We start from the raw sequence: 25862 nt of genomic DNA on the forward strand, positions 1-25862 counted from the left end.
ATCGGATCATCTGTTTGTCCTGTTTGCAGGTCCTCGTAAGGGTCTGCAGGCTGCTAAGCCTACAGTGGCAAGATGGGTCAAGGAAGCCATTGCAGCGGCTTATGTGGCCGCGGGGAAGGTGCCGCCTATCCAGCTGAAGGCTCACTCCACGAGAGCTCAGGCGGCCTCGATGGCAGAGGCCGGATCCGTCTCCTTGGAAGAGATATGCAAGGCGGCAACGTGGGCTTCGGCTCATACATTCTCCAAGCATTACCGTTTGACTGTGGCTGCACGGGCGGAGGCCCGGTTTGGAGCTTCAGTGTTGAGGTCAGGGATTTCTATGTCCCGCCCTGGGTGAGTACTGCTTCGGTACATCCCACCAGTCTATGGATTGATCAGCTTGATGATATGGAAGGTAAAATTATGTATAATCATACCTGATAATTTTCTTTCCATTAATCATAGCTGATCAATCCATAGCCCCTCCCAGATATCTGTACTGTTTATATTCTGGTTGAATTTTAGGTTCAAGTTTAGCCTTCAGTTACTTCAGGAGGACTTCGTGTTCAAGTTCTTCTTTCACTTGGATTCTTCAAGAGTTGAGACGAGTTTGTGTTACAGTGAGCTGCTGCATTCCTCTCCCCTCCGTTTTACGGGGCTGGATTGAGACATAAATTCTGCCGGCACTCCCTCCCGCTTCGTGCGGCTGTAGGGCAGCTTTGTACCCCTCCCGCTTCGGCGGTGTTAGGGTCAGTCAGCTCCTCCCGCGGTTGCGGTTGCAGGATAAGCCAGATCCCCCCGCATCGGCGGGTGTGGTGTCCCTCCCCCGCTCCGCGGGGATGAGCTGGACGGATTCCCCTCCCCCACTTGTGTGGGGATGAGCTGGGTTAATTCCCCTCCCCCGTTTCGGCGGTGGTGAGCTGGGCAGAGTGTCCCTTCGTGGGTGTAATTCTCTAAGTGCTGAGTCCTGCGGATGGAGCTTTGATATCGACATACTGAGGAGTTTCCGGCAGCACATGACCACATATAGGGAGGCAAAAGTTTGCTCTCTATCTCCACCTGCTGGTAGATGGACACAACCCACCAGTCTATGGATTGATCAGCTATGATTAATGGAAAGAAAATTATCAGGTATGATTATACATAATTTTACCATTTGTGGAGGAAACAGCAAGCCCTCCAAAACCCACCAGAAATCCTCTGTACCCACATAAAGGTGCCCCCCTTCACCCATAAGGGCTATGGTAGTGGTGTACAGTTGGGAGGTAGTGGGTTTTTTGTTTGGGGGGGGGCTCAACACACAAGGTAAGAGAGTAACCTTCGCTCCTGCGCCCGTTCGGAGGAAATCTCGCGCCCATACTGACTTCATTCACTTCAAATTCATGCTATCCTCCTTCCAATCCTCCCTATTCCTCGCTAAACAGGACTATTACACCCAACTGACTAATTCCCTCAGCTCTAACCCATGTTGTCTCTTCGCCACCCTCAACTCCCTCCTCAAAGTGCCCTCTGCTCCCACCCCCCCCCCCCCCACTCTCTCCTCATTCTCTAGCCGACTACTTCCGTGACAAAGTCCAGAAGATCAACCTCGAATTCACCACCAAACCTTCTCCTCCTCTTCATCCTATAACCCACTCTCTCAACCAACCTACCCAGGCCTCCTTCTCCTCTTTTCCTGCTATCACCGAAGAGGAAACCGCCCATCTCCTCTCCATCTCGAAATCCACCACCTGTTCCTCAGACCCCATCCCCACCAACTTACTTATCACCATCACTTCTACTATCACCCCACCGTCATATCCTCAACCTCTCTCTCTCCACTGCAACTGTCCCGGACACCTTCAAGCATGCTGTGGTCACACCACTCCTCAAAAAACCATCACTTGACCCTACCTGTCCCTCCAACTACCGCCCCATTTCCCTCCTACCCTTCCTCTCCAAGATACTTGAACGCGCCATTCACAGCCGCTGCATTGATTTTCTCTCCACTCATGCCATCCTCAATCCACTTCAATCCGGCTTTCGCCCCCTACACTCGACAGAAACGGCACTATCTAAGGTCTGCAATGACCTGTTCCTCGCCAAATCCAAAGGTCACTACTCCATCCTCATCCTCCTCGACCTATCCGCCGCTTTTGACACTGTCAATCACAACCTACTTCTTGACACACTGTCCTCCTTTGGGTTCCAGGGCTCTGTCCTCTCCTGGTTCTCCTCTTATCTCTCCCATCGTACCTTCAGAGTACACTCTCATGGTTCGTCCTCCTCCCCTATCCCGCTCTCTGTTGGAGTTCCTCAGGGATCTGTCCTTGGGCCCCTTCTTTTTTCAATCTACACCTTTTCCTTAGGCTCCCTGATCTCTTCTCATGGTTTCCACTATCATCTTTATGCTAACGACACCCAGCTTTATCTCTCCACACCAGAAATCACTGCGGAAACCCAGGCCACGGTATTGGCCTGCTTATCCGACATTGCTGCCTGGATGTCCAACCGCCACCTGAAACTGAACATGGCCAAGACTGAACTTATTGTTTTCCCACCCAAACCCACTTCTCTATCTCAGTTGATAACACCCTCATCGTCCCCGTCTCATCTGCCCGCAACCTCGGTGTCATCTTCGACTCCTCCCTCTCCTCTGCGCATATCCAGCAGATAGCCAAGACCTGTCGCTTCTTCCTCTATAACATTAGCAAAATTCGCCCCTTCCTCTCCGAGCACACTACCCGAACTCTCATCCACTCTCTCATTACGTCTCGCCTTGACTACTGCAACCTACTCCTCACCGGCCTCCCACTTAGCCATCTATCCCCCCTTCAGTCCATTCAGAACTCTGCCGCACGTCTTATCTTCCGCCTTAACCGATATACTCATATCACCCCTCTCCTCAAGTCACTTCACTGGCTTCCGATCAGATACCGAATACAGTTCAAGCTTCTCCTCCTTACCTACAAATGCACTCGATCTGCAGCCCCTCCTTACCTCTCTACCCTCATCTCCCCTTACGTCCCTACCCGTAACCTCCGCTCTCAAGACAAATCCCTCCTTTCAGTACCCTTCACCACCACCGCCAACTCTAGGCTTTGCCCTTTCTGCCTCGCCTCACCCCATGCTTGGAACAAACTCCCTGAGCCCATACGCCGGGCCCCCTCCCTACCCATCTTCAAATCATTGCTCAAAGCCCACCTCTTCAATGTCGCCTTCAGCACCTAATCACTACATCTCTTCTCAGGAAATCTCATCTACCCCAACTTGACATTTCGTCCTTTAGATTGTAAGCTCTTCTGAGCAGGGACCGTCCTTATTCGTTAATTTGTACAGCGCTGCGTAACCCTAGTAGCGCTCTAGAAATGTTAAGTAGTAGTAGTAGAGTTGTGTACCTGGGAGCATTTTATGAAGTCCACTGCAGTGCCCCCTAGGGTGCCCAATTGCTGTCCTGGCATGTCAGGTGGACTAGTCCACTAGAAATGCTGGTCCTCCCATGTCCAAATGGCATGAATTTGGACGTTTTAGACTTGGACGTCTTTGTTTTCGAAAATCACCAAAAGTCAAAGACGTCCAAATCCAAGGACGTCCATGGTATTTTCGAAACAAAAGATGGACATCCATCTTTTTTCGAAAATGACCTTTTCCCCGCCTCCGAATTTGGACGTTTTACAAAGACGTCCAAATTCCAACTTAGTCGTTTCTTTCGAAAATGCCCCTCTATATCAACCAGAGAAACTTATCCAGAGAAATGTCCTCACCTTGAGTACTGTGTTCAATTCCTTGAGTATTGTGTTCAATTCTGGTCGCTGTATCTCAAAAAAGATATAGTGGAATTAGAAAAGGTTCAAAGAAGAGCGGCCAAAATGATAAAGGGGATGGAACTCCTCTCGTTTGAAGAAACGCTAAAGAGGTTATGGCTATTCAACTTAGTAAAGAGACGGCTGAAGGGGGATATGATTGAGGCCTACAAAATCCTGAGTGGTGGAGCGAGTGGAGGTGAATCAATTTTTCACTCATTCAAAAAACTACAAAGACCAGGGGACACTCAATGAAATTGCATGGAAATATTTTTTAAAACAAATTGGAGGAAATATTTTTTCACTCAAAGAATAGTTAAGCTCTGGAACTTGTTGCCGGAGGATATGGTAACGGTGGTTAGTATATCTGGGTTTAAAAAAGGTTTGGTCAAGCTCTTGGAGGAAAAGTCCAAAATCTGTTATTGAGATGGACATGGGGGAAGCCACTGCTTACCCTGGAATTGGTAGCATGGAATGGTGCTACTAATTGGGTTTCTGCCAAGTACTTGTGACCTGGATTGGCCACTGCTGGAATCAGGATACTGGGCTAGATGGACCATTGGTGTGACCCAGTATGACTATTCTTATGTTCTTATTATTCTAAGGTGATTGCTTCAAATAGACCCTTTGAACACATTTACTATGTTGTCCTAGTAACCTTTGCAGCTATTCTACTGTCTTCACATCTTAATTAACACTGTATGCAGGTCAGTAGCACTGCTACCTCTCCTTCAGGCAAAGAACAGAAAAGAACTTTCTTTTAAGAAAAAAAAGGTAGAAAAAAGTGTTTTGGTTTTTTTTAATTAACTGGAATATGTTAGCTTTGGTGGGGGAGGAGGGGCCACCCACTAAATTTTCTCCCTGCCCTCCCTCATGCCCCCTGCCCAAATGCAAAATATAAATACCTAAGCTGGTGGGGATCCCCAAGCCCCGCCTGCTGAAGACCTCTTCCTCCAGTCTGGTGACCAGAAATCTCCAAGCTCTGCAGCTCGTAGCAACTCGGGGACACTGCCGCTAGCTGAGGAGCTTGGAGATTTCTGGCTGCCAGACCGGAGGTGGTTTCAGCTGGCAGGGCTTTGGGATTCTCACCAGCCACAGCAAGGGAGGTGGCTAATTTGGGGGTAGCCTAGGCCCAGGACCCCTATGTGTTCAGTACAAAAAGAAGTGCATATCTGTTTTTATTTCTCCAGTGTTATAGTACTTCCTGAGTTTAATTTCTTGGGGTTCCCAGTTCTAGTTCTATTTGTGATCCCTTGTTCTCTATTTGGTGAAGTTTTGTGTGTGAAGAAGTCATTTAAAGTTGTTTTATGTGTGGTTAGTAATGGCAGATGGGGTGGGGGGGGGGGAGGATAGGGGATCAGGAGCTCCCTTATTATTTTCTGTCCTGGGCCCCAGCATGTCTAAAACCAGCCCTGGCATTTCTACTGTATAACTCTGCTCTAGAGAGCTGCACGGGAACTACTACTACTACTATTTAGCATTTCTGCGGGGTTCCCGCAGGGACGGAAGCAGTTCTGCAGGGTTCTCGTGGAAATGTAAGCTACACCTGCACCAGCCTCTCATCTACCGAGTACCAAGTTCTTTGACTGCTGTCTCCTCCTCCTCCTCCTCGCTTTAACAGCACAAATGTGGAAAGTCTTCTATTAAGGAGGTGGTAGAGACACAAATGATGATGGAATTCAAAAAGGCGTGGGATGAACACAGAGGATCTCTAATTAGAAAATGGAAGTTATAAAAAACCTAAACTTAAATGGCTGCATGTGTATGTGGATGTGTGAAGTAATGCTTAGATGGCGACTCTGGCTGTGATTAACTAGGGCCGATACCGGGCAGACTTGTATGGTCTGTGTCTAATATATGGCAGTCTGGTTTAGGATGGGCTGGAAAGGGCTTAGACAGCAACTTCAGTGGCTGGAGCATAAGGACAGTTCTGGACAGATTTTTACAATCTGTGTACCACAAATGAGAAGATGCATAGACTGGAGTGGGTTTCAACGACAACTCCAGCAGTTGGAACATAAGGATAGGGCCAGATAGACTTCTATGTTCCAGAAACACAAAAGAAAGACCATAATCAAGTACATAATATCACACTCGTTGATTTAGTCATGAATTGATAATGAGTGTGACTATTGGGCAGACTGGATGGACCATTCAGGTCTTTATTTGCTGTCACTTACTATATTACAATTAATCCTCTTTGCTCCCGGGCTGATGAGCAGACCTCAGCTCTGACCCAGGCATGAGCATCAGATGTCACCTGACCTACTGGCGTGTGCATGTGGTGACCTCTCAGCACACAGTGCCAGTAAATCAGAGACAAATCTTACATGTGCACACCAGAGTGTTCCACGTTTCAGCTTCCATTTTCCTTCCTTGCCTACAGTGCTGTGGCTCAAATCCAGAGAGAGCTCCCTCACCGATTGGAATTTTCTTTTATGTATCATTAAATTCTTACAGTGACGGGTGGGGATGGGTTAAATTCTTGCGGGGACGGGTGGGGATGGGTTAGAATGGGTTACATTTTTGCGGGGATGGATGGGGATGGGTAAGATTCAAGTGGGGACGGGTGGGGATGGGTAAGATTCCAGCAGGGACGGGCGGGGATGGGTAAGATTCTAGTGGGGATGGGTTAGAATGGGCTACATTTTTGCGGGGATGCATGGGGATGGGTAAGATTCCAGTGGGGACGGGTAAGATTCCAGCAGGGACGGGCGGGGATGGGTAAGATTCTAGTGGGGACGGGTGGGGATGGGTTAGAATGGGTTACATGTTTGCGGGGATGGATGGGGATGGGTAAGATTCTAGTGGGGACGGGTAAGATTCCAGCAGGGACGGGCGGGGATGGGTAAGATTCTAGTGGGGATGGGTTAGAATGGGTTACATTTTTGCGGGGATGGATGGGGATGGGTAAGATTCCAGTGGGGACAGGTGGGGATGGGTAAGATTCCAGCAGGGACGGGCGGGGATGGGTAAGATTCTAGTGGGGACGGGTGGGGATGGGTTAGAATGGGTTACATTTTTGCGGGGATGGATGGGGATGGGTAAGATTCTAGTGGGGACGGGTAAGATTCCAGCAGGGACGGGCGGGGATGGGTAAGATTCTAGTGGGGATGGGTTAGAATGGGTTACATTTTTGCGGGGATGGATGGGGATGGGTAAGATTCCAGTGGGGACAGGTGGGGATGGGTAAGATTCCAGCAGGGACGGGCGGGGATGGGTAAGATTCTAGTGGGGATGGGTTAGAATGGGTTACATTTTTGCGGGGATGGATGGGGATGGGTAAGATTCCAGTGGGGACAGGTGGGGATGGGTAAGATTCCAGCAGGGACGGGCGGGGATGGGTAAGATTCTAGTGGGGACGGGTGGGGATGGGTTAGAATGGGTTACATTTTTGCGGGGATGGATGGGGATGGGTAAGATTCCAGCGGGGATGGGTGGGGATGGGTAAGATTCCAGCGGGGACGGGCGGGGATGGGTAAGATTTCTGTCCCCGTGCAACTCTCTACTCTGCTCCTCCAACGAGGATTGCCAATTCTATATGATGTCTGGAAAAAAGAGGACTCCTTACATAGCGTTTAAACAATTGCTATTTTGAAACTTAGTATGACCTTTGAAAATACATGCGTTAATTTATAATTTGTGTTCAGAGTGTCCTCCTTCAACCTTGACAAATTCACGATGTCTTCAAAGCCTGTGAGCTGTTGGCTGACTGAATTCTGAGGTTTCCTTAATTAAGAGCTCACCGGATTTGCGAGCTCGACGCACTGGAGCTCCATCCTGTTGAAAAACGAAGTACTTGGAAATGTCTCGAAGTTCAGGCAGACTTTTCTGCTGCAGTAGGACGTTTTGGGGTTATGGAAAAATGTTGGTGGGGGGGGGGGGGGGGGGGGCTTCCCCTTTTTTTCCGGGCCTCGTGTATCATGATATCTGCGAACTAAGATGTCATTGAAGAGTAGTGGCATAAAACCGAATTGGCGTGCCAAAATTCAGGCTTAAAGCTTTATGTCAGGTGTAAAGAAGCACCTAAGTGCCCATGGCCAAGTGCATAATTTATAGTTTTGTGTAAGTTGGAGACACTTCCATGATCCTCTCAGGTTTACGCCCTCTTGTATGGATGGACCGTTCAAGTCTTTATCTGCCGTCATTTACTATGTTACTGTGTTATGTATGTTGTATTTTTAATGTGTTCTGCTAGAATTCCTCCTACAAAGGCTAAATGCTATATATGCGATGTAGGATGTTGAAAGACTCCATCTAAATGCTAAATTACTTTATATGCCTAACATATCATACATGCATGGCAGCTTGTTTGAAAGCTTCCTTTAAATGCTGTAAAACGTTATGCTGCAAACACTGTTTGTATGCTCGGCAGCTTATTAGATGTTTAAACGCTTTATATGCGATGTAAAATGCTGAAAGACCTCTAATGACTCTGCCTACCTTGATCTAAGTGCATTGTTTACAATGATTTAAATTTTGCTCGCTTTGTTCCGAATATAATGCTTATACTGACCTAGATTTTGCTTCACAGGATTGCCAAGCCCCTAACATTCTAAACACACAAATTAACGTGCATACTAATACTGATATGAACACTAGTAAAATACTCCTAACCATTTACTGCCTCGCCCTACTCCAACACACACCTACAACCCCAGACACAGACAATAACAGCTTCACAATTCACAAACCACAAACAACTCACGAACACAACATGCACACACAAAAAGACAAAGAAGACCATGAAAAACTTAACATCCACAGACCCCATCAAAGAATAGGAAAGAAAGAACGTTCCAAACCATCACATCAAGGAGACAGACAACTAATAAATATTACCACAAACCCGAATCCAAGAGAACAACACCAACTAATACAAATAGGTTACACTAATGCCAGATCAGTAATCAAGAAAACCACAACATTGACCGACTGGATTACGGAAGATCACTTTGACTTCCTACTCATTAGTGAAACCTGGATCCATGATTCCAAAGACCCAATAATCTTAGAACTATGTACACTAAGATACAAAATCACCCATTGGACAAGAGAAGGAAAAAGAGGAGGAGGCATAGCAATAATCTATAAATCACAATTCACAACAGCAGAATCCATCCTACCCCAACTTGAAATAGCCTCAGTTAGAATCAACCACCCCGATCTACTTGATCAACTAAACCTAATCATTTTCTACAGGCCCCCTGGCTATTGGCAAGATTCACAAACACACTTTATGGACTTCATATCAAACACTTGCGTGTCCACCCAGAACCTTCTCATAGCAGGGGACATCAACCTTCACCTTGAAGACACTAACATTAAAAACGTAAACGAATGCAAGGAATTCATCCAACTATGGGAGCTCCACTGGCCTAACATGCAACCCACCCACAACAAAGGACACACACTAGACATTATAACTCACAAATTTTCATCAGAGCCCATCCTCACTATCACAGACACAAAATGGACAGTTACACCATGGTCAGACCACTACAAAGCAAATACTGTACCTCCCTCTCCTGGAAAACAAAAGGGTCACAACGAAAACAAGAAAAAAGAACCTATACGACAAGAGGCAAAATAGACCCACTAACATTCTGGCAAGAACTTTATACTGACGAATGGGCAACTCCTACAGACGCACCCCAATTTCTGCAAGAATGGGACAACAGATGCACAGCAATACTAGACAGTATAGCACCGCTCCAAACTAGATCCTCAAAAAGAAAAAACTCAATACCATGGTTTAACGAAGAATTGAAAGACTTAAAAACACAGGTCAGAAGACTGGAAAGAATATGGAGCAATAAAAAAGACGAACTCACTCTTAATGACTGGAAACAGTTGCAAAGAAAATACAAATACAAAATCAGACAAACCAAAAGAATGTACTACAAAACCATAATAGGACCCAACTACAAGGATACACATAAGCTCTTCTCACTCGTGAACAAACTCCTATACACTACACTGGTTACCTCTAACAACACAGACACCCCATCCGCTGCCAACTTAGCGAAATATTTTAACGAAAAAATTATAAAACTCAGATTCATGATATCTACTAATACCACCGATTATACAAGCATCCTTGAATGCCTAGATCCAAAACCAGGGGAATACCCAGCAGATCGTTCATGGACCAACTTCGACAAAATCTCAGTAGATGAACTCTCACAATGGCTTAAAAAATATGTCAAGTCTCAATGCAAACTAGACATTTGCCCTGTCAGCCTAATAAGAACCGCCCCCAAACAATTTAAGAAAGACCTTACGAACCAAGTAAACCACAGACTCCAAAATGGTTTATTCCCCACAAATAAAGGAAACATCCTACTCACTCCTCTGCCAAAAGACGCTAAGAAAAGCACAATGGACCTAACTAATTATCGACCAGTTGCATCTATTCCGCTCATAACCAAAATAATGGAGGGCATAGTTACGAAACAACTCACTGAATATCTAACTAAACACTCAATTCTACATGAGCCACAATCAGGATTTCGATTAAATCACAGCACCGAAACTTTACTAGTGGCGGCAATCAACTCATTCAAAAAAAAAAAACAATTGCAACTGGTAAGAACATACTCGTACTACAATTTGACATGTCAAGCGCCTTCGACATGGTTGATCATGGAATATTACTTCATATACTAGAATACTTTGGAGTCGGAGGCCCAGTCCTCAAATGGTTCGAGGGATTCCTCACCACCAGATCCTACCAAGTAATAACGGATGCCGAAAGATGACCTCCATGGACACCGGAATGCGGAGTTCCTCAAGGATCCCCCCTCTCACCAACTATCTTCAACCTAATGATGATACCACTAGCCAAACTATTAGCCAATCAAAACCTTAACCCTTACATATATGTAGACAATGTCACGATCTACATCCCGTTCAAACATAATCTAAACGAAATCACCAACGAAATCAACCAAAGCTTCAGAACCATGCACACCTGGGCAGATTCATTCCAGCTAAAACTCAACGCAGAAAAAACTCAATGCCTAGTACTCACTTCTCAATACAACACAAACAACTACTCCACTATAACCACACCATACTGCACTCTTCCTATTTCAGAAAACCTGAAGATTCTTGGAGTTACCATCGACTGAAACCTCACTCTCGATACCCATGTGAAGAACATGACAAAAAAGATGTTCTACTCGATGCGGAAACTCAAAAGAGTTAAGCCTTTCTTCCCGAGAAACATTTTCCGTACCCTGGTACAATCTATGGTAATAAGTCACCTGGACTACTGTAACACTCTGTACGCTGGCTGCAAAGAACAGACTATTAAGAAACTCCAAACAGCCCAAAATACCGCAGCCAGACTCATATTTGGAAAGACCAAATACGAAAGTGCGAAACCCTTAAGAGAAAAACTTCACTGGCTACCACTCAAGGAACACATCGAATTCAAGATATGCACGACCGTACACAAGATCATTCACGCAGATGCCCCACTTTACATGTTAAAGTGGACCTACCGCCCAGAAACGCCAAGAGATCAGCCCGCAAATTCCTCAATCTGAACTTCCCCAGTTGTAAAGGACTTAAATATAAGCAGGCATACGCCACTACCTTCTCTTACAGAAGTATATAGCTATGGAATGCGCTACCCCCAGCCCTAAAAACTATGGACAATCTAAGCAACTTTCGCAAATCTTTGAAGACACATCTCTTCAATAGAGCCTACAAAAAGAACCCTTAAAGACACAAATCACCACACAACCCACCCAATCATATAAATACACCTCCTACACCACCCTATCTAACACCCCCTACTCTATCTTCTAATATCTTTGGCTTACCACTGAATGTATCTAAGATCCTCTCATGACTATGTCATAACAACACTCTGTAAGCCACATTGAGCCTGCAAATAGGCGGGAAAATGTGGGTACAATGCAATAATAATAACAATAACAAGTTATGAAATATTATAAAATATTGTAGAAAAATTGTAAATGAATCAGAAAGAATTAAAAGTTTAATTACTCATCCACCAGCACAACATCAGACATCAGAAAGTTAAACAAAACTTACAAAATCTAACATCAGTACCTCTGGTAATTATAAGTGATTAAACTAATTATATGAAGAAGGAAGAAAAGTTTGTTCCTCATACAAAGGTCACAGAACAGAGAGAGAGAAAGATTCTTAGATATAGAGAATTAGTTTTTACGAAGGGGGGAGAGCAAACCTCTTCGGGGAAAAAATAGGCCATTGGATCTGAAACTCTCTTTCCAAGCATGCCTAGTTTTTTCAGAGTTTCTTTGTCTGCAGCGTGGTTTTATAGGCTGTGGTGAGCATCCACCTCTCCTCCACCCTGGACCAATCATAGGTGCTGCATATGTGCTGGAGACTTGTAATTGGATCTTTCATATGTGCTGGAAGCTTGCCATACCTCTTCTCAGTAAATTACTTTTGTAACAGGATATACCAGGTAGCTGAGTTGCCTTAACAACATTTTCACCATCAGAGCATGTGACTAGCCAGAAATTCATGTATGTGGCTGATAGGAAAAGAGAGAAGGGGGATGGGAAATAATGCAGCATACCTGAAGTAGAACTTTATAGCTTATAGCTAAAAATTATAGGAGAAATGCTATAACGCTTAGATGCAACATTATAGAAGGGTGCTTGGTGCACTTTTTCACATTCCTGCCAGTTTTGGTGAGTCTGATGCACTGGCCTAGAAATTTCTCTTCCTTGATCAGTAGTAGCTTTCCGTAGAAGTAATACGTAATTAATGTCTTTCTTTTCATATCCCAACAGTTAATGAGGCTGAACAGGAGGAGCTCAAGCGAGAGCAGAATCAAGAAGAATCTGTTATACAAACGGAACAAAATGGCGATCGGAATATTTCCCAAAGGATGGAGAGGAGACACCCGAGGAATCATCAGCAGGAGCTGGAGAAGGAGGAGAGAGACCAAGCCGGAGAAACACCTTGTGGAATTACTGAGTGTGAGAGAAGTGACAGGGAGCTCACAAACATCCCTGAGCACCAGAGACACTTGAGAACAAAGAGTCCCTTCCAGGATAGTAACAGTGATCCAGAACCTTCTAAACTCCCCCAAGAAGAGAGGAAAGGGAACAAACCCTCTGTGTGTGACAACTGTGGAATAATCTTCAATAGGAATGATAATTTCTTATTGGATAAGAGATCCGATAGTAGGGAGAGATCTTTTTCATGTTCTCAGTGTGAAAAGACTTTCAAACAGAATATAAATTTGAAGTTAAACCAGAAAATTCATGCTGAACTTAAGTCTTTTTCATGTAATGAATGTAGCAAACGTTTTGGTCAGCGGAAATCATTAATTACACACCAAAGGACACACACTGGAAACATGAAGCACATCAGAAAGAAACATTTTACATGTACTGAGTGTAATAAGAGTTTCACTACTTCATCTTATCTGAAAGTGCACAAATTCATCCATAGTGGAAAAGAAACCCTTACATGTACCGAGTGTGATAAAAGTTTCCGTTTGTCCTCGGTTCTGAAAAGGCACCAATTAATCCATAGTGGACAGAAACCTTTTCCATGTAATGAGTGTGATAAAAGTTTCAGTGATTCTTCACAGCTGAAGAGGCATCAAATGATCCACAGTGGAAAGAAACCTTTTACATGCACAGAGTGTAATAAAAGTTTCACTTGTCCATCATACTTGAAAACTCATCAAATGAGCCACAGTGGAAAGAAACCTTTTACGTGCACTGAGTGTAATAAAAGCTTTACCCAGTCATCACACCTGAAAACTCATCAAATGATTCACAGTGGAAAAAAACCTTTTACATGCTCTGAATGTAATAAAGGTTATACTCGTTCATCATACCTGAAGAGCCACCTAACAATCCACAATGATAAGAAACTGTTTCCATGTGGTAAAGGTTTCAGTGAGCTGTCACAGCTGAAAAGGCATCAAATAATTCACAGTGGTTTTACATGTACTGAGTGTAATAATGTTTTCACCAGCTCATCAAATCTGAAAATGCACCAAATAATCCACGATGGAAGGAAACCTTTTACATGTACTGAATGTTGTAAAAGTTTCATTGAGCTCTCACAGCTAAAAAGGCATCAATGGATCCACAGTGGAAAGAAACCTTTTATATGTACTGAGTGTAATAAAAGGTTCACCAGTTCATCAAATCTGAAAATTCACCAAAACATTCACAGCGGAATTAAACCTTTTACATGTATTGAATGTGGTAAAAGTTTCAATCAGCAGTCACATTTGAAAAGTCATCAAATAATCCACAGTGGAATGAAACCTTTTACTTGCACCGAGTGTAATAAAAGTTTCAGTCGTTCAGCATATCTGAAAATCCACCAAACAACCCACAACAGGAAGAAACCTTTTACATCATAGCTTAAAAATACACCAAATAATGCAAAGTGGAAAGAAGCCTTTTATATGCACTGAGTGTAATAAAAGTTTCACTTGGTCATCATATCTGAAAATCCACCAAATAATTCATAATGGAAAGAAACCTTTTTTATGTGCCAAGTGTAGTAAAAGTTTCATTTGGTCCTCAGACCTGCAAAGTAATACGCAGTGTAAAGAAATGTTTTACATGTGCTGAGTGTAATAAAATTTCACTTTGTCATCATATTTGAAAATCCACCAAAGGTTCCGCAGCAGCCATTAATCAGCAATTCCTGCACTGCCATAAAGCTTTGCCATTGTAGACCGGCCTCTTAAGGACCTTGGAAAACTGGTTGTATGAATGAGGAAACTCCTCAGTGCCCATGAGATCATTTATAAGAATCATTCTAGGCTTAGACTGTACATTTGCTAGCTCTGAAGTAGGAATGGGTCTCAGAGAAATAGATTATATCTATTGAGCTACTATCATAGGTCTCCAGGCTTATAAGGACAGATAGAGTAACAGGAGTTAGATAATGAATAAGGAGAACAATTTAAAGAAAGTTGTATGTGGAGTTAGAAAGGTACATGAAAATGATCTCAGCTAGGGTAGGAGTGGATAAGCCAAGTCCTGCTGTATGTGAAGCTGGTGGTAATCATCGTGTGGGTAAGACTAGTTAGTTGCTTCTTCCAATAAAGGCTTGGAAAAAGAGCTAAGCTGTCACCTACTTCCTGAAGTAGTGATTCTTTTTATTTTACATTTTTATTGAGCTTTTAAATGTAATAACAAAGAAACCTTTGCTACAGAATTTTTTTGAAACTGAAGCAGGTAATAGTAACAAAGCAGGAATTAACAAATTGATATTCAAGAGATTAATATTTCTTAATATCCAAGTTCCTCAACAAAAAGGAGGGAAAAGGATACAGAACATGAGAGATATGTCAGTAAACAACAAGAAAAATCATAAATGAAAACGTTATTTAGAAAGGCTACAATATAATTTACCCTCTTGGCTAGATCTATGATCAATAACACAAAACTCCCATCATTCAGGAGGCTTCGGTACTACAGTAACTTCTTTCTTAGTATCTGGAAACAATTTCAGTGTTTAGGGTGCCAAAATCTATACATCTGTCCATTCAACCTGGTAGGAAGCCTGGTGTTATAAAGATGGAATAGACTGAAATTAAATGGAAGTAAACATGGAATCACGTCTTCACCTCATTTCTTTTGTAAATGGATTATTCTGTTTTGAGCATGTTTCAGGGACAAATGGTTTGTAAGTCAAAGTAATAAAAATAAGTATTTTGTTTCATGCGTGTCTCTCATTTGTTGAAGGTATAACTAAATGGGCTATAAGCCCCTAATGCAGTCCATTGGTTTTCTTATATTTTGTTTTTATGATGGCTTCTACTGTGCCCAAACTGGAAGTGGAGAGTGGCCTAGTGGTTAGGGTGGTGGACTTGGTCCTGGGGAACTGAGGAACTGAGTTCGAATCCGGCCCAGGCAGCTCCTTGTGACTCTGGCAAATCACTTAACCCTCCGTTGCCTGCCGCATTGAGCCTGCCATGAGTGGGAAAAGTGCGGGGTACAAAAAAAAAAAAAATACAGTGAGACAGAATAATAGAATTCAGTAACATCCAAACTTATTTTTATGTTTTAATCATTTTTATTAAAAGCAAAACATGTTGGTTGATAAGCTTCATACAGAACAGAAAAACCAGTGAACCATCCATCATGGCACAATATAAACTTTTACAGAGAACATACCCCAAGAACCCTTCCCCTCCCTCCCTATAAACCCACCAGACTTTCCATCGGCCAAAATAACACAACGGATGTACAGATCAGTAGGACCCAAAGCAGCACAGAACAAGTCATAAACACAGTTTATACCAAATTGTTTAACCATCAATAGGTTTTGCTTTGGGTTTAACAAGCAACACCATGTGCAAGGTCTATATAAATGAATTTAAACAATCTATGTTTAAGGCATATGCACCAAATATGTAATACTTGGTAGCAATAATGAAATAGTGATGGAATGTTCACATAGCAGGCAGCCAACAGATTTATTTCCCACTGAAAATAATTAACTTTGTATGAACTTGGTGGCTAGTACTGTGCTGCTTGCTATTTTGTATTTTGGCGGTGTATTGTTTTCCTGCATAATAAAATTGGACTTGCAAATATTTTCTGCCACAGCTTTAATTAACGAAAGCACACGATTTCCTACTGGATCATATTCATAACAAGTGACCTGACAAAACTGGGAAGATAGTTCTGTTTGAGAAGCTTGTTAACACAGACTACACTATTTCAAAACAAGAAACTTGAGAAATGGAAGCTGCTGGGCTAGCTGAATTGGAGACATAGCATCTAAAAAAACATTTCACACTTCATACAAATGTCAATAACACCTGTTGAGGGGTAACTAAGGCCACTTTACTATTCTGTGTTATAAATGAACACGGGGGCCCTTTTTACGAAGCGACAAAAGGGCTGGTGCTGGCATCGGTGTGTCTTTTACATGTACATAAGTAGATAAGCATCGCCATGCTGGGACAGACCAAGGGTCCATCGAGCCCAGCACCCTGTCACCGACAGCGGACAAAAGAACAAGCAATTTGTCCTGCCCATCCTAGAAATACTGTATTCCCTCGTCCATTCAATAACATTCTATGGCTTTTTCCTCCAGGAAGCCGTCCAACCCTTTTTTGAAGTCCGCTGTTATCCGTCTTAACCACCTTTTCCTGTAGCGAATACCAGAGTTTACTCGTTGAGTGAAGAAAAATTTCCTCTGATTCATTTTAAATTTACCACACTGCAGCTTCATCGCATTCCCCCTTGTCCTAGTATTTTTGGAAAGCGTAAACAGACGCTCCACATCGACCCGTTCCATTCCACTCATTATCTTATAGACCTCTATCATATCTCCCCTCAGCTGCCTTTTCTCCAAGCTGAAGAGCCCCAGCCTTTTCAGCCTATCCTGATAGGGAAGCCGTTCCATCCCCTTTATCATCTTTGTCGCCCTTCTTTGCACCTTTTCCAATTCCACTATGTCTTTTTTGAGGTGCGGCGACCAGAATTGAACACATACTCGAGGTGCAGTCGCACCATGGAGCGATACAACGACAGCGGTTCAACTGAGCCTGTTTGCCACCGTAATACTTGAGACAGGTCGGACCAGCTCGGTTTCATCCGGCGAGCTCATGGCTTTGGCTTACTGTTGCCACTGCAGAGGTGAGCCCTTGCACCTTGACAGAGCGCGGAGGATCTGAGAAGCACTGCACTCGGTCAGGCAGCCGGACAACCCCTAGCTTCACCTGGGAAGTGACCACCGTTCCCCAGGAGTTGAGCTCCCAAATGCAGATGGCCACCAGGACTTCTGGATACAGTCGGGGTCGAACAGCCACCAGCCATAGCAGGCAGGCGGAGGACAGATCCGGGACGCAGATCGACCGGGCAGCCAGCAGAGAATGGTCAGGTTCAATCCACAGGTCAGGACCGGCAGCAAGCAGAGAATCGTCAGGTTCAGTCCAGGTCAGCATCAACAGGTATGAAGCAGAAGAACGCTCAGTCAGCAGCACCCAAACTTCTAACAAGATAAAAGCTGAAGCAAAAATGGTGGTCACAGGCCAGCTCTTAAATAGGCCTCCAATCCAGAGGATCCTGGTCACAGCTGCAAAGCAGAGATCTCATAAGGCACGCCCAAAAGGATACTCAAGATGGCAGCCACCTTGATGAACTACCTAAGATGGCTGCTCTACATATGAACCTACCAAGATGGCTGACCCTCAGAAGATCTTCCCAAGATGGTTGCTGTTCAGATGATCCTTCCAAAATGGTCGCCGCCAGAAGAACCAGGTAGGGATGCAACAGTCTGCTCCTTTTCTAATTCCACTATATCTTTTTTGAGATACGACGACCAGAATTGAACACAATATTAGAGGTGCGGTCGCACCATGGAGCGATACAAAGGCATTATAACATCCTCACTTTTGTTTTCCATTCCTTTCCTAATAATACCTAACATTCTATTTGCTTTCTTAGCCGCAGCAGCACACTGAGCAGAATTTTTCAGTGTATCGTCAATGACGACACCTAGATCACTTTCTTGGTCCGTGACTCCTAACGTGAAACCTTGCATGACGTAGCTATAATTCGGGTTCCTCTTTCCCACATGTATCACTTTGCAATTCCTCACATTAAACGTCATCTGCCATTTAGACACCCAGTCTCCCAGTCTCGTAAGGTCCTCTTGTAATTTTTCACAATCCTCCCGCAATTTAACGACTTTGAATAACTTTGTGTCATCTGCAAATTTACCTTTCTGAAAGCAAATTTCAAAGGCGATCATGTTATGATCACTGTTGTCAAATGGCCCCCAGACTGCTACCTCCCGTACCAGATCATGCGCTCCACAAATGACTAAGTCTAGAATTTTTCCTTCTCTCATCGGCTCCTGTACCAGCTGCTCCATAAAGCTGTCCTTATTTCATCGAGGAAGTTTACCTCCCTAGCGTGCCCTGATGTTACATTAACCCAGTCTATATGGGGGTAATTAAATCACTGTGATTATCTGGAATATGTAGGATAACACTCAACAATAATCTCACAATCCTACCCACTGTGCAACGTGTTTGAGGGACACACTGGTAAATAATACAAGAAAAAGTGGAGAAAAAAAGACCTCAGGTTATTTGGCTACTCCTCGTTTTTAAAGGACAAGCCTTTGTATAATGGGGAGGCCTTATCAGTCACAGGTCTTAAAAAAAACTCCACACTACTACATTACTCGTTAATATTACCATGAATCCCAACAAGCAGTTGCAAAGGAGACACAATTTCCATAAACATTCAAGCAATGTTAACGAGTAATGTAGTAGTGTGGAGTTTTTTTTAAGACCTGTGACTGATAAGCCTCCCCATTATACAAAAGGCTTGTCCTTTAAAAACGAGGAGTAGCCGAATAACCTGAGGTCTTTTTTTTCTCCACTTTTTCTTGTATTATTTACCAGTGTGTCCCTCAAACACGTTGCACAGTGCGCAGGATTGTGAGATTATTGTTGAGGGTAATTAAATCACCCATTATTATTGCATTGCCTAATTTATTTGCCTCACTAATTTCCTTTAACATGACTGTGTCCGTCTGCTCATCCCGGTCGGGTGGACGGTAGTACACCCCTATCACCGTCCTTTTCCCCTTTAGACATGGAATTTCGATCCATAATGATACCAAGAGGTCTTTTGTTTCCTGCAGAATTTTCAATCTATTTGATTCAAGTCTCTTGTTAACGTACAATGCTACTTCTCCCCCAATCCGGTCCACCCTATCACTACAATATAATTTGTACCCCGGTATACAGTGTCCCACTGGTTATCCTCCTTCCACCAGGTTTCAGAGATGCCTATTATGTCTATTTCTTCATTCAGTGCAATATATTCCAATTCTCCCATCTTATGTCTTAGGCTTCTAGCATTTGCATATAGACACTTCAAGCTAGACTTGTTATTCCTTATCACATCATGTTGATTACTTGACAGTACTATTTTACTATCTTTTGTCTGGTTTTTATTATTTTTATTTAAGGACATTGAATCTACTACAGTATCTTTTGCAACCTCACTATCAAGAAACCCTGTCTTCCCTGTTTGGCATTATCTTTGCAAGATACCTTATTCCGAACCATACGCTTTTGTGTGACTGTCAGCCTTCCCCCCCCCCCCCCCCCCCCCCCCCCCCCCGTTCCTAGTTTAAAAGCTGGTCTATCTCTTTTGTAAATGATGATGCCAGCAGCCCGGTCCCATCCCGGTTAAGGTGGAGCCCATCCTTTCGGAATAGGTTCCCCCTTCCCCAGAATGTTGCCCAGTTCCTGACAAAACTAAAACCCTCCTCCTTGCACCATTGTCTCATCCACGCATTAAGACTCCGGAGTTCTGCCTGTCTCTTGGGCCTTGCGCGTGGAACGGGTAGTATTTCAGAAAACGCCACTCTAGAGGATCTGGATTTGAGCTTTCTTCCTAAGAGCCTAAATTTGGCTTCCAGAACCTCTCTCCCACATTTTCCTATGTCATGTACCAAGACAGCTGACTCCTCCCCAGCACTATCTAAAATCCTATCTAGGTGACGCGTGAGGTCCGCCACCTTTGCACCAGGCAGGCAAGTCACCAGGCGATCCTCATGTCCACCAGCCACCCAGCTATCAAAGCAATCATAATAACGGAATAATAATTTTACAATTATTACAAATAAGAGTGCATAAGTAAATCATTGGATTGGAAGTGGATTGAAAAATCAACATAACATAACATAATGATATCAGGACAAGATATAATATTCAGTTGTGAGGATGTAATTAGGATGTACAGATAGGAGGGTTCCTTAATAGTTGTGATTGGAATAATTAGGAAGTCAGATCGTTATGGGGAATCTTTATTGTACGCCTTTATGAATAAGTAGGTCTTTGGGGGGGGGGGGAGGAACCCTTACCGCCACCCATTGAGGTGGCGGTAAGGGCTCCAATTTTAACCCGGTGGTAACCGGGCAGCGCATGGCACACTCCGGTGCTACAAAAATAAATAAATGTTTGTAGCACTGGAAGTGACAGCGTGCTAGAGTGGGAAGTACTTCCTGTATAGTGAGCAGTAAGCCCATGTTGGGCTTACTGCCGCTTAGTAAAAAGGAGCCCACAGTTCGCTGCCACTATCATCACTCAAAGTGTTGTGTAGTCCCCGTCCCTTGCCCCTGGGAAGCGGAAAACACTTCAGCCCTAATGGCTGGAATTAGTGGGACAATCAGACTTAGGTGTGGGCGCAACCAGTAAAAATCTTTATTGGTATTTCACTAAGCCAATTCAAAATAATTGTTCTCTCTGGAGCAGGTTGTCACACAGAAAAGCCAGACGCAAAGACTGAATAACAAAATCTGCTCAGCAAAACTTTCTCAGTTTTCATTTACAGTGGGGGAAATAAGTATTTGATCCCTTGCTGATTTTGTAAGTTTGCCCACTGACAAAGACATGAGCAGCCCATAATTGAAGGGTAGGTTATTGGTAACAGTGAGAGATAGCACATCACAAATTAAATCCGGAAAATCACATTGTGGAAAGTATATGAATTTATTTGCATTCTGCAGAGGGAAATAAGTATTTAATCCCTCTGGCAAACAAGACCTAATACTTGGTGGCAAAACCCTTGTTGGCAAGCACAGCGGTCAGACGTCTTCTGTAGTTGATGATGAGGTTTGCACACATGTCAGGAGGAATTTTGGTCCACTCCTCTTTGCAGATCATCTCTAAATCATTAAGAGTTCTGGGCTGTCGCTTGGCAACTCGCAGCTTCAGCTCCCTCCATAAGTTTTCAATGGGATTAAGGTCTGGTGACTGGCTAGGCCACTCCATGACCCTAATGTGCTTCTTCCTGAGCCACTCCTTTGTTGCCTTGGCTGTATGTTTTGGGTCATTGTCGTGCTGGAAGACCCAGCCACGACCCATTTTTAAGGCCCTGGCGGAGGGAAGGAGGTTGTCACTCAGAATTGTACGGTACATGGCCCCATCCATTCTCCCATTGATGCGGTGAAGTAGTCCTGTGCCCTTAGCAGAGAAACACCCCCAAAACATAACATTTCCACCTCCATGCTTGACAGTGGGGACGGTGTTCTTTGGGTCATAGGCAGCATTTCTCTTCCTCCAAACACGGCGAGTTGAGTTCATGCCAAAGAGCTCAATTTTTGTCTCATCTGACCACAGCACCTTCTCCCAATCACTCTCGGCATCATCCAGGTGTTCACTGGCAAACTTCAGACGGACCGTCACATGTGCCTTCCGGAGCAGGGGGACCTTGAGGGCACTGCAGGATTGCAATCCGTTATGTCGTAATGTGTTACCAATGGTTTTCGTGGTGACAGTGGTCCCAGCTGCCTTGAGATCATTGACAAGTTCCCCCCTTGTAGTTGTAGGCTGATTTCTAACCTTCCTCATGATCAAGGATACCCCACGAGGTGAGATTTTGCGTGGAGCCCCAGATCTTTGTCGATTGACAGTCATTTTGTACTTCTTCCATTTTCTTACTATGGCACCAACAGTTGTCTCCTTCTCGCCCAGCGTCTTACTGATGGTTTTGTAGCCCATTCCAGCCTTGTGCAGGTGTATGATCTTGTCCCTGACATCCTTAGACAGCTCCTTGCTCTTGGCCATTTTGTAGAGGTTAGAGTCTGACTGATTCACTGAGTCTGTGGACAGGTGTCTTTCATACAGGTGACCATTGCCGACAGCTGTCTGTCATGCAGGTAACGAGTTGATTTGGAGCATCTACCTGGTCTGTAGGGGCCAGATCTCTTACTGGTTGGTGGGGGATCAAATACTTATTTCCCTCTGCAGAATGCAAATAAATTCATATACTTTCCACAATGTGATTTTCCGGATTTAATTTGTGATGTGCTATCTCTCACTGTTACCAATAACCTACCCTTCAATTATGGGCTGCTCATGTCTTTGTCAGTGGGCAAACTTACAAAATCAGCAAGGGATCAAATACTTATTTCCCCCACTGTATATACTGTTATAAGTTTAATTTCTCCTAAATCATGTGATTTCTCCTAATCTAATTTATTAGTCCCTATAAGGATTTTCCTGTTTTCTTCCATTACACATATATGGTAGTATTTTGTTATTTTTATATGTATACAAAAATGGCAATTTCCTCTATTCTATCATCCTCTCCTGCTTGTGCTCACATGCACACTTTGTGGCCATTGGCTAATCCATTATCAGTAAAGCATGATCTCAGTGTGCAAAAACCTTGTAGCAAACAAGTAGTATGAAACACCTGGTGTCCTTCTCTCTGAACACATATTTCCAGTGGAACATCTTGGTCTCTGCAGGGTCCTCAGTTTCTCTTCAGCATCAAGTTTATATGCATTTGTTTCTCGCATAGCCTCAGTTCCTCCTCCTTGACATGTGACCAATACTTTCCATGTACTGATCAAGCACTCTGCTTACAATCAGCTGCAGGGAGAAACTAAAAATATGCTGATGACAGCAAATCTGAGGGCTAGCAGGCCCATCTTACAGGCCTAGTATAGGGAGGAATATGCAGTGTTTATGCAGGTCTCACAATGTAGAGATGTTTGCAACTTACAAACAACAAATCCAGCAAGATATACAATTTTTTTCTGAATACATGGCTAGCTTGGCAGGTCTTGGGATACAGGTGTAATCGTGTTCTGGTATTACACTTTCAACAGGATCAATGAGTCTGTGTCTACCGCTAGAATTGTTAAGGACTGATGCTGAGGGTGTTACTTTGGCTATGAAATTGCTTGATTCAGTTAAAATGGGAACAGTTTCCAGAGGCAGGCAATTACCTCGGAGGATATCTTGCAGATCATTATGCACAAGCATTTTTCTATAAGCAGCAATGAACTGCCTAGGTGATGGGCTGTTGTTACTGCCCCCAGACATCGAATGTTTCTAAAAAATAAATCCATGTAATCTTGGCTTTATTTAAATGCACACAGGAATTTCAATTGATATTCAGGTTTACCAATCAGCAAGTCATAGAGCATCAGCAAACTGTCAATGCTGCTTCCCCATAGCCATAAATATTCCCAGGATGCATCTATATACATTATTTGATATCTCTCTTAAAAATTGTAGTAACAAACAATATTAAGTACTTTTGTATAATATACCACATTGTATTACACAAAACAAAAGGAGCAAATTGCCACAGATCATTTTCTCTTTTGATCTAGGCACAGGAAAAAAACCATTTTAAAAGCTCCCAGGTTTAACCTAATTCTACTACTACTACTACTTAACATTTCTAAAGCGCTACTAGGGTTACGCAGCGCTGTACAGTTTAACATAGGACAGTCCCTGCTCAAGGAGCTTATAATCTAAAGGACAAATGTACAGTCAGTCAAATTCATGTTTAATGTGGGCTATAAATGTCATAAATAAATAAAATAAATAAATAAATTGAAACTCTGAATTTTGAGAACCTGATTCTCATAACATGATGTCTGTTTTAGTGGCCCTTTACCAGGAGAAAAAAAAAATCTTTGCATGAATATAACACATGCTATGGTGTCCCTATAACCAGCCCCTCCAAATGACTGAGTGATTACCATTTATAACAAGTTACTACTCTACCTATGAAAAGTTATCCTCTGTGTACATCCGTGTGCTGCAGAAGCTGGCATGTTTGAAAATATAAGTGAGATTAAATAAAAATGGTGCCAACAATAAAGAAAGACAACGTGGGTGCCGCAGCTCATAAGTTAGTTTGCCTTGTTTTGAGTGTATGGCGATGACGACTACGCGCGGGGAATGGGAAACAGCGATTTACCAAATTGGCTTCAACATTGTAACGTCATCCCCATCTGCTTTATTCACCGTTCTTTGTATCAAACACAGTATTTCCTGCCCCTCCCTCTGCATTCCAAACCTCGTTCTCGTGCTCCAGTAGCCTCTCTCAGTCCATTGCAAGCCTCATTCTGGTGCTGCAATAGTCTCTCTGTGAGTGCCAAGCCTCATTTTCACACTCCAGTAGCCTTTCTCAGTGTGTTCCAAGCCTCATTCTGGTTTCACCATTGCTTCTTCCCGGTGTGTTTCAGAGGCTTCTTCTTCTTTATGCAGCCACCTCCGAGGTGGAGTTTGGAGGCTGAGGAGATGCTGGTTCCAGACGTTTCAAAGACCGTAAGGACACTTGGATTTCCTTTATGTCTAAGTTTAATTGGCTTCATGTCTGTATCTGTGTTGTGTGAGACAGTAAGTGGAGGAGTAGCCTAGTGGTTAGGGCAAGTCACTTAACCCTTCATTATATCAAGTCCCATTAACAAGATTCTGGAATGTTGCCACTATTTGAGGTTCTACATGGAATGTTGAGGTTCTGTTGCTACTATTTGAGATTCTACATGGAATGTTGCTAGTGGAGGAGTAGCCTAGTGGTTAGGGCAAGTCACTTAACCCTTCATTGCCCAGGTACAAATAAGTACCTCTATATACTATGTAAACCACTTTGAATGTAAAAAACCACAGAAAGGCTGTATATCAAGTCCCATTAACAAGATTCTGGAATGTTGCCACTATTTGAGGTTCTACATGGAATGTTGAGGTTCTGTTGGTACTATTTGAGATTCCACATGGAATGCTGCTGGTGGAGGAGTAGCCTAGTGGTTAGTGCAGTGGACTTTGATCCTGGGAACTGAGTTCGATTCTCACTGCAGCTCCTTGTGACTCTGGACAAGTCACTTAACCCTCCATTGCCCCTGGTACAAATAGTACCTGAATATAATATGTAAACCACTTTGAATGTAGTTGCAAAAAACCACAGAAAGGTGGTATATCAAGTCCCATTTCCCTTTCCCTTTCTGAGACCTAGGGACCCTAAGACCCACTATTTGAAAAAGATTGGAGGTGCTGATTGAACTCAGTAAAAAAGCCCGCACTTCCAAAAAGAGCAGCACCTGGGCCCATAGGAGTCAACTTTTCAAAATTATTGGGGGTGTTAAGTGTTCTGTCCTCTGACAGCCTCGCACTAGTTTATAATGGGACCCTAAAATGTTTTTACCGTTATTCTCATTTCTAAGGACTTTCACTGCTGCAGTTCCCACTACAAAGATATGTGAGCAATGCATTGTGTGTAATGTAGTTCACAGTCAATGCAGCCACACCCTCCTGTCTGTATAAGAACTGTTACC

The 25862-nt window shown here is 43.5% G+C and overlaps 1 protein-coding gene across 2 annotated transcripts in view; it reads left to right on the forward strand.

Moving 5' to 3' along the window:
• The window catches only part of LOC115463241 (oocyte zinc finger protein XlCOF6-like), an 84428-nt gene that overhangs the window by 15869 nt on the left and 42697 nt on the right, over positions 1 to 25862 (forward strand). The window contains exon 3 of one of the 2 annotated variants that reach the window (XM_030193590.1): positions 12560 to 13044. The exons of the other annotated variant lie outside the window; for it this stretch is intronic. Coding sequence (XP_030049450.1) covers positions 12560 to 13044 — 485 coding nt within the window. The remainder of the gene's footprint in view (positions 1 to 12559; positions 13045 to 25862) is intronic. 2 annotated transcript variants of the gene reach the window in all.

This window comes from Microcaecilia unicolor, chromosome 1 (genome assembly GCF_901765095.1).
Source record: "Microcaecilia unicolor chromosome 1, aMicUni1.1, whole genome shotgun sequence".
NCBI lineage: Eukaryota > Metazoa > Chordata > Amphibia > Gymnophiona > Siphonopidae > Microcaecilia > Microcaecilia unicolor.